The 9,427-nt window shown below is 32.5% G+C and overlaps 1 protein-coding gene across 4 annotated transcripts in view; it reads left to right on the forward strand.

The window, feature by feature from the left end:
• The first annotated feature begins 232 nt into the window (after positions 1 to 232).
• Positions 233 to 9,427, forward strand: part of LOC117174373 (calmodulin-binding transcription activator 2) — a 175,491-nt gene continuing 166,296 nt past the window's right edge. For 3 of the 4 annotated variants that reach the window (XM_033363438.1, XM_033363437.1, XM_033363439.1), the window contains exon 1: positions 814 to 919. Coding sequence is in view for 1 of the 4 variants with exons in the window: in XM_033363440.1 (XP_033219331.1) it covers positions 812 to 919 (108 nt within the window). In the remaining 3 variants the exon portion in view is untranslated. Of the gene's footprint in view, positions 920 to 9,427 lie in introns of all 4 variants that reach the window. The other variant, XM_033363440.1, reaches the window with a different exon arrangement.

Here is a 9,427-nt window from a genome sequence, read left to right on the forward strand (position 1 = left end):
CTAAAAAATGCCAAAAAATACTGTCTTTAGCATGATTTTAATATAAAACTTCTATTTTTCATTTTTGGAGCATTTCCAGGGAGGGGGGGGGGGGTACAATTTATTGCGTAGAAATTATTCCTTGGTCATTTCTTAAAAGGTGAATAAATTTTAATTATCAAAAAGTTAATAACAAGGACTTCTATTTTCGATTTTTTCTGAAACCGAGTTTTTTCTATTAAAAACCTATTGTTAATTAAAAAAACCCCGGTTAATTTTGACTGATTTAAAGGAAAAAAATGACAGAATTTCTTTTTCCGGAAAGCAAGGAATTGGGCTGAGGGGGTCGAACACAAAAAATCGGAGATCACATTTTTTACACCCTGATGTACCACCTATACTATTTACTGTCGATAAAGAAGAGGTCTCGACTTAACGTTGACTTACGCCTGCTGACAGGCAATCAATTTCACTTAATAGTCTCTTTAAAATTTTAATCTTACGAGAAAAAAGTTTTAAAATAAAGAACGGAAGTCGATTTGATTGAACATGCAGATCCGATTTCTTTCTCGCGCCGCAGGTTACCAGTGACTCCACTCTACATAATATCATTATTTTCATGGCCCGGCCCATATCTTCTGCTTCTGCTTACCTTCTGCACCGGCGCATGCGGTTTTGAGCTCGGCCAGTATCTCCCGTCTGTGTCATGGATTCCGAGGATTGTCCGCGGGCAAACGTACACGGAATCACATCATTTTATATGTGAAAAACGATCTCTCCGATTCAACAAGTTTGTACGATAAACAATGCGCGTACATTCGATAGTGAAGTGATGTCAAATCTGCGTTCCAATCATTCGAGTTCCTGGAATCATCACCTCAAAATGAGCCCGACCATCATGACGGGACCCTGTCCTTCTGTCATACGAGGGAGAAATTCCGTAAGTACTTGCTTTTTCCTTCTCTTACCCGCTTTATTTTCCTAACCAAAGTTTCCGCTTTCAGGGACTCTATACAATCTCCAGAAAAAACAGTCCATAGATCTCAACAAATGTTTTTTTTCTTTAATTTTGTCCCGAAAAAGGGTCACACTTTCTCCCCGGGTTTTGGTTTTTTCCCGGGTTTCTGGCCCGAAGTTTGAGGGTGCATTTTTAAAGTGGGGAATAGAATTTTAACAAATTCTAATGGACTTGTCTAATTTAATTTGAAGTCGTGTCGTAGCTCATAATTATATTTGTGTACTTGTCGTGAAGCAGTGATTTCTTGTTTCTATATGTCTCGTCGTTCTTCGAGACTTGGAAGGGATTTCGAAACTCTTTTTTTATGGGTGTTGCTATTTTTAGTGTTTACGGGAGATACTTGAGAATTTTCCTTTTTGAGAGTATGATCAGAATCAGTCCTCAGAACGAAATGTCATGAGATATATATGGGGTTCTGAGGGTGTTTTAGGGCTGGTGAATTTCGGGATTGCAATAATACCCTAAGAAGGCACAAATAATAAATATGCTCCCTTGAATTAGGACGTGGGAAATAACAGATGACGTTTGCGTAGTTGACATTCTGCTTCCTCTAGGGGTTTGTTTTGTTTGTTTACTTATTGTGGAGAGAGCATTTTCCAGTATTTTTAATTCTCAGGTAAGCTAGCTGGTCAAATTGGACTTTCCCCCCATAAAGAAGTGTTTTTCTTTTTTAGGCGTTTTTTGATCGTATTAATTTTTAATTTTCTGACAATTTAAACTATATAAAAAAGTAGTTAAGCCACTATTATGATTTGGACTCTTAAGTACGTATTATTATAAAAGTTTTAAATGTTTGTATGCAACAAAATATGATAAGTACTATATTAAAAATGTTTATAAATATGAAAAAATAAAAAATTGATTGAATTTCAGCGTTATGCTCATTAAATTTTTGTACTGTATTTGCGAAAAACTGTAGCTTACAAATAATTATAATTTAAAAGGTTTGAACTGAGTTATTTAAATACACAATTTAGAGGACTGGATTTAAAATTTAATGTCAATTAAGAACCTCTTAATGTTTAGACTGATTTAATTTGAGAAGCTTTGAATTTCAAAAAGAGAGTCTAAAAGCCTTGAACTTGAAAATGTTTCAGTCTTCAAATTTCCAAGTAATTGAGAATTGGCACATACATTGATTCATTTGAAAAAATCGTATTCGCACTAAAATAAAATTGAAAATTTTGCAACTTCAAACCCTTATTAATCCACTCAAAAGCTTCTAAATTGGATGCCCCAACCTCGTTACACAGTGCCCGGAAAATGCCCTGAGAAATGAAAAATAACAGTCGAATGTAAAATTCATGAACAAGACAGGACATTTCGTAAAGAATTATTATCAATTTGTAATTTACCCTCTAAATCAGGATATATTAGTATTTTTGGGTGATTAATGACACAGTAATGATTGCTGAGAATAATATTTATCGCTTCAGGCATTTTAAAATTGTTTAAACAATTGTTTACAAAGGGAAATAATCATAATATGTTTAAGTTTAACACCTATATATTTACGAAACTAAAATTTCGTTCAACTTTCCAATGAAAAGTTAGAAGCAAATGGTTAATAATGATTTGATAAACAATTTAAGAATGGCTAGAACAAAAAATACTATCCTAAACACAAAATATTCCTCCAACAATTCATTATGTGTGTCATTAATTCCAAGAAATAGAGCTTTTCATATGTTGGTAGGGAAAAAATTGGAACAAATATAAATGGTTTCAAGAATGGAAAAATTACCTAGTAAACAAATACTATGATCAAAATTCACTTCCTGTGCCATTAAATACAAAAAATACTGACTGTGAATTACAGGGCATTTTCTGGGCACAATACAAAGTGTATGTGGCCTTAAATTTGAACTTTATGAGGTTAAAAAGATTCCTTGAATATTCATTCTGACGTGACTGAAATTGAATTTCTAAAAAATTAATAACAAGTAGTTGCTTTCCACATTTTTACAGAACCTAAGCTTTTCGTATTTAAAATCCCATGTTTATTTCAAAGGCCATGGGTACGTATTAATATTGAAACAAAAATGTGCAATTTCTCTTTTTGGGAACCTCACAAAACAAGTGGTGGTGGGGGGGGGGGGCTCATATAAGAAATTAAGAGAAAAAGCTCAAAATCATTTTTGATCTTAGGGGAACGTGTGAATAAAGTTCTAAATAAAAAATAAAGAAAGAATTGTTGTTTTCATGTTCAGTGTTTTGATTAGTCAAATCGTAGGAAAAATCTCTCTGAGCTGATTAATTACTGATATCAGTAAAATCAGTTAAAATTCTAAGCAATATTTATTTACGTAATGTTATTTGATTTTCTCATGTTTGGGAAAGTAGGTTAGGATCAGAATGTCAGATAAGAGATAAAAATATTACATGCCATGAGGATTCAAGAACCCTACGGATAATAATAATTCAGCGCATAAGCGATAATCAATGTAATTAATTTTTATAAATATGATTAAGTCTAATTAAATTACTTGAAGTCATTTGTTTAAAAATTAAAATCCCTTTAAAAATTGATTTTACTTTTAAAACGTTAATTAAAAAATTTTAATTAAAAATTGAAAAACTATCATGTAAGTAAAAATATTTTTTTCATACCAGTTCATACTTTTATTTGCAGTATGAAGTTCATACTTTAACAGGAGGTTCATAAGAATTTGTATTCAAGGGCTAAAAGCATCTCTGACGTTATTTGCAAATGAAATGAATATTTTATACTTGGCTGAATTGATGGAACTTTGATGAATGGAATAAATGTGTTTGAATGATTATTTTGGCTTATTAATTATCAATTAGTAATGTTAAAATATTACTAGAAAAATATACTGGATTGTAAATTAATCAAAGAAAAAAATGGGTTATATTTTTCAAATGGCAACTGAAATTAAAGTTTTGTCTACAGGTATTGCTGTGAAAATTAAAGTGTTTCGGTTGATACAAATAATCATTTTAAATTCAAAATTTATTTCTTCATAAAATATTCGGATTGAAAAATATTAACTGGCTTCACATGCTGGATAATATTATATTAGAAACAGAGAACGTGGGCACATTTGGTAGAAATGGACTTATTGTCGAAGAAGGTATAGGTGCAGAAATATGACTAGAGTGATAATTTCAAGGTAAGGAGTATTAATTGCTCGAGTCCGTTATCAATTGCAGGCTCGTAACATGTAGAACACTCGCACGTTTCTGATTAACAACGAATATTTTATCCTTACACATTTTATCCAAAAAAAGAAATGATGAAACTTGAAAAGTTTTATATACATATGTAAATATTAATTTAACTTTATGAATTGTTTTTTTTATTAAAGAAAAACCTCTTAAAGAAATAATTTCTTTGAATGAAGTCACAAAATATTTCACTTTAATATTTAATTAATTATATACAAAAATTCTTTGAAACATAAAAATGTAATTTTTTCGTCTATATTTATTCGGATCTAAAATGTTATTTTCAGTGTGCTGTTTCAAAAAGAAACTGTGCTATTTTTTTAAAGCGCATTGCTGATGAGAATTTTATATCATGCAAATGACTCCTTGTTTAAAGATAACTTTTTATGAAATTGGTACAATAAGATGAAAATTTTATCGAATAGGAAGAAACAGAGATACGAAGTTTTGTGAAATTCGAATTATAAGAGTCAGCGTTTAAGAGTCTTAAGGGTAAGCTGTTCGATCCGATATATACTTGGAAGCCTGCCTGTAACCTTTCAGTTAAAGAAACCTTGTTCCGAGTGATTTCAAGGGACATTCATACATACTCTTTGTGATACCAAAATGACGAGACTTTCTGTTCAACCCATTTATCAAATTGACGATTCCTGCAGGCATTGCTTTCCAGTTTATCGAGCGTTATAACTCAGGGATAGTGAATTTAATTCTATTATATATGGACTGTGAATTTGTAGAATCACACGAGCACGCCCTAATAAATTATATCATACTTTTTAAATCCACCTCAATTAGCAGATTTTTCAAAAATTCGAGTGATTTATTTGAAATTAAATTGCCTCAAATATCAGATCTAGGACAACTGGAATGATTGAGCAGTTAAAATCGCCTTTATTTACATTTTTCTTACCAGGAAATTAATAAAAATTGCATTCAAATGCTTGAAAAAGAATTTTAATTCGTGAAGTTTAAAGTTCTTGAATTCCAGTTTAATTTAGGATGTGATTTTACTGAAAAGCCGAGGAGTATTTTCGTATGGAGAGTATGTGTAATTGTTCTGCAATAAAATTTCTCTGTGTATAGCAAGTTCAATAATAGCAGCAGGTGTTAAAATACCAGGTCGAGGGTATATCATTATCCAATATTGTTATCTGCAAAGTGAGAATTTAGTTTCAGCACGAATCGATATTTCTTTTTTTAAAGCATAGCCTCTGAATTCAGAAATTGTGAAAAGACAATAAGTTTTTTTACCCTGATGTTGCTTAATTCTTCGAATAAGAACGTGTCTAAACTACTTAAATGATACCAAATGTAATCAGTACTAAGATGTAAATTAAGTTATCTAACTTCGAATATTTTCATTCTAAATTTAAAGTGTTAAAAATTAAAAATTGAAGCATTTATAACTGGATTGTGGGCACTGGGTAGGAAGGTGGGCCAAAATTACAAAATTTTTTACTTTCGCCGTCAGACCAAGGGGAGAAGTTGTCTTTCCGCATCAAAATTATGCTTAAAAAACTTTTTCAAAATCATTTAACGTTTAACTTGCACCTATCTGAAAATAACCAAATAAACCAGTTTTCACCGATTTATTTCCAAACTATAATTTTGACCACAACAGTTATCAAATAAAAATTCTAGAGTTCGATGAATGACGTATTTTTTACTTTATTAATTTTTTGTATTGGACCAAACATTTTCGATAAACTCGAAAAAATATGTAAAAAACTTAAAAGTGGAATTAATAGTGGCGAATAATGAAATTAGGGAGTGTCTTCACTTACTCGAAAATACGGTCCTTTTTTCGGGTCCCGCTATTCGTACCAAAGAAATTCGGCTATTCGTACCGAAATTTAGGTGGGAATATGTCCATGATGCAAATATAGCCACGGTTAATAAATTAATATTTCCTATACATTGTCCGAAGCGGAATAAATGTTTTGGTACGCCCAGTGTAAATGGTAAAAATGGGTTATAAGAGATAAAAATGTCAGTCTCTTGGGATATTATAGGAATTAGTTTATTATTTCACTTTTCATATGAAATTTTTATATCGAAATTTTTTCCAAAACGATTTGTTGAATAAAAATATGATTAAAACAAAATACGTGTTTCATTAAGCTCTACAATTTTTATTGTATACGCAAGAATAATTATTTATTACTGAAATATTCCATATTTTAAATCGAAAGCCTGAAAACTGGAATAATGTTTAATATTAAGTTTGTCAAAATTTAAAATTTCGGAAATTGAATTTAAAATGTTAGATTAAGAAATGTTAACGTTCATAACCGAATTAATGGCATTAAAAAATTTTTAACTATCCACAATTGAGAGGAAGCTCGAAAAAATCAAGTCTTCTTGAAATGGCCGCAGTACGCGAGTACTCAGTCAAGTATATTGCGCAATAACATGCATTCTAATTGGAAACGGTTCATATGGTCCTGACTGTTTACGTTTCAATCCGCCCGAATTCAGTCCAAACCTATTTTGAAGGCAAACCCCGACACTGGATTGAAAGCGAGAGTTTGGTGTAACTGAAATCGAAATTGTTTTTGACAATTACACGCTCCGAAAGTTAACCTTGCCGTTTCTTTATAATAAACATAATTTTTTATTAAATTAATTGAAAGTAAAATTATCATTGGCAATTACTCATGATCCGATGGGAGCAGCTCATGGTTAAAGATAGCGCGCGCGGCTCGCAAGGTTGAGCGCGCCTAGGGCGCGCGAGTGATAGTTCTCGCGCTTCGCGCTCGATAAATGTACCTGACGTTTGGTCTTGGTTGATCAATTAAATTATTTTCATGCTTACACATTAAGCGAAGATATGTAGATATAACTTTCTCAAAACTCCTTCAGGTTTGAGGAATACATTATCATCATGATACTCGCGCTTTGCGCGCGATATTATTTAAGTTGAGTTTAAATTTTAGAAAATCGACATGTTACATTATACTTTTTACTCAGCTGAAAAATTGTAAAACCGAGCATAAATTTGCTCTATCTGAGAAATTATAAGAAAGTTATAATTTAATATAATTGCTAAAAAATGTAAATCGACATCAGTAATGAAAATATTTTTTTGTGAATATTTTAATTTGATTAATGATAGCTTAGGAGTGGAATATAGATATAAACAAACTGTGAGTGCTATTGAAAAATGGTAAAGAGCAGTTTTGTAGGTTTATTCGTGACGAGATATGTTCCTGTTGACCATTTCACCGTCATTTGCGTTGTTTGGCCGTAAATTTGAATTTTCGATTATCTTATGGCATTTTCCACATTTGAAAGAAAAACTATTGTTGTTATTGAAATATAGTATAGAACAATTTTGTAGAACTTTTGAAAACAAATAATTTGGATCTTTTGCTTTTTTACTGTATCTTGTGTAGTTTTGTGGGAAAGTTGAATTATTATGTTTTTCAGTTTGATTTTCCATGGCGGAAACCATACATATTGGCAGCAGGTGACTGGTTAACGAACTTGACCTTTATTTTTGGACCACAAACTAGAGTGCGAAAGGAAATTTAAATAAAAAATTCCTTCGAAAGTTATCGTGTCGTCAGATTGCAGACAGACAGACATTTTCGTAAAATCTATTTTTCCTAGCTCGGGGGTCTCAAAACGTCGGCAATTGAAGAAAACTGGATAGGGTCAAAATCACAAAACCAAGACATTCCATCTATATGATGAGAATGTCAAAATTCAAAATTTTCCGCCAAGCTGTGGGTGCTTTTGAAAAATGGTAAAGAGCAAATTGTAGGTTTATTCGAGAAGAGCAATTTCCCTGTTGACCATTTCACCGTCGTTTGCGTTGTTTGGCTGTAAATTTGAATTTTCGATTTTCTTATGGGATTTCCCACGTTTAAAGCAAAAAATATTGTTGCTATTGAAAAATAGGACAGAGCAATTTTGTAGAAATTTTGAAAGCAAATTATTTCGATCTTTTATCTTTTTACTTTATCTTGCGTAGTGTCATGGGAAAGTTGAATTATTACGTTTTTCAGTTTGATTTTCCATGGCGGAAACAATAAATATTGTCAGCAGGTGGCTGGTTAACGAACTTGACCTGTATTTTTGGTCCACAAACCAGTGTGCGAAAGAAAATTTAAATTAAAATATTTCTTCGAAAGTTATCGCGTCGTCAGACTACGGATAGATAGACACACATTTTCGTACAACCTATTTTTTGTGACTCAGGGAGATGATGTGTTGCTGATTCATGTTTGTACAAATTTGACTAGAAAAAATGACCCAGTTTCGAGAAAATAGATGTGCTAGTTAACAATAATCTCAAAGTGACACTGAGCACAAATTGAAACAGGCTCGGCTGCGAACTGCGATACAAAATATAAAATCGCATCAGTTTCCATAGGAATGAAAATTTACTCACGAAATATTGAGATTCTGAATGCGCGTGAGAAAGATTAGATCTAAAAATTTTATCTAATTCAGAATAAATTGTCCAAGAATTTTGAGGTTACCATTCCTTAGGTTTAAAAAATTTCTTTTCGGTAGACATTAAAAGTATGAGGTTGTTCGATACCAAAAAATTGTTCTTTTACGAGAAAATAAAAAATTAGTATGACGGCATCACATTACGACACGCGAAGGCATTAAATGCGTGGTTAATATCGACTCGGGAAGAGACCAGATGTCAAGCGTGACCACCCGAGACGTATGACCGTTTTGTGTATCATTCACTGGGCTTTAACTAATGGCGAGCGGGAGTTTGACGCCGAGGATGATTGTATGGATTCTATGGGTAGAGTCGAATGTCTTCTTTAGTCTCGATTGTTGAAAAACTGGCTGAACTCGGCAGGTGGTTCTCTGCAGTTTTCCTCTCCCATGGACAAGTGTGCAGGCAAATGCGAGTACTTCTAATAAAATCGCTCACCTAGATGTTCACCCTGAATGAAATTACAACCAGTGAAACAGAATGGAACGTTTGATTATTAAATTAGAAAAAACCATAATAGTTGGATCACTGATTGTGATAAAATTCATGTTCACAGGCCGTTACTCAGTGAAGTGGAGTTGTCTGCCGGTATTTATACTCAAGCAAAAGGACTCAAATGATAATTTAGCAGCGAGGGTGACCCGCGTACAGACCTCTGTTTCACCGGGTTTTACCAAGTGTATACATATGAAACCGGTATTGCCTTTTAGCGGCCAGTAGGCACACTTGTAGGCACTGTCGGAACTTACCATTTGTGCTAATTGGCGTATTGTCATCTG

Source organism: Belonocnema kinseyi, chromosome 6 (assembly GCF_010883055.1).
Source record: "Belonocnema kinseyi isolate 2016_QV_RU_SX_M_011 chromosome 6, B_treatae_v1, whole genome shotgun sequence".
NCBI lineage: Eukaryota > Metazoa > Arthropoda > Insecta > Hymenoptera > Cynipidae > Belonocnema > Belonocnema kinseyi.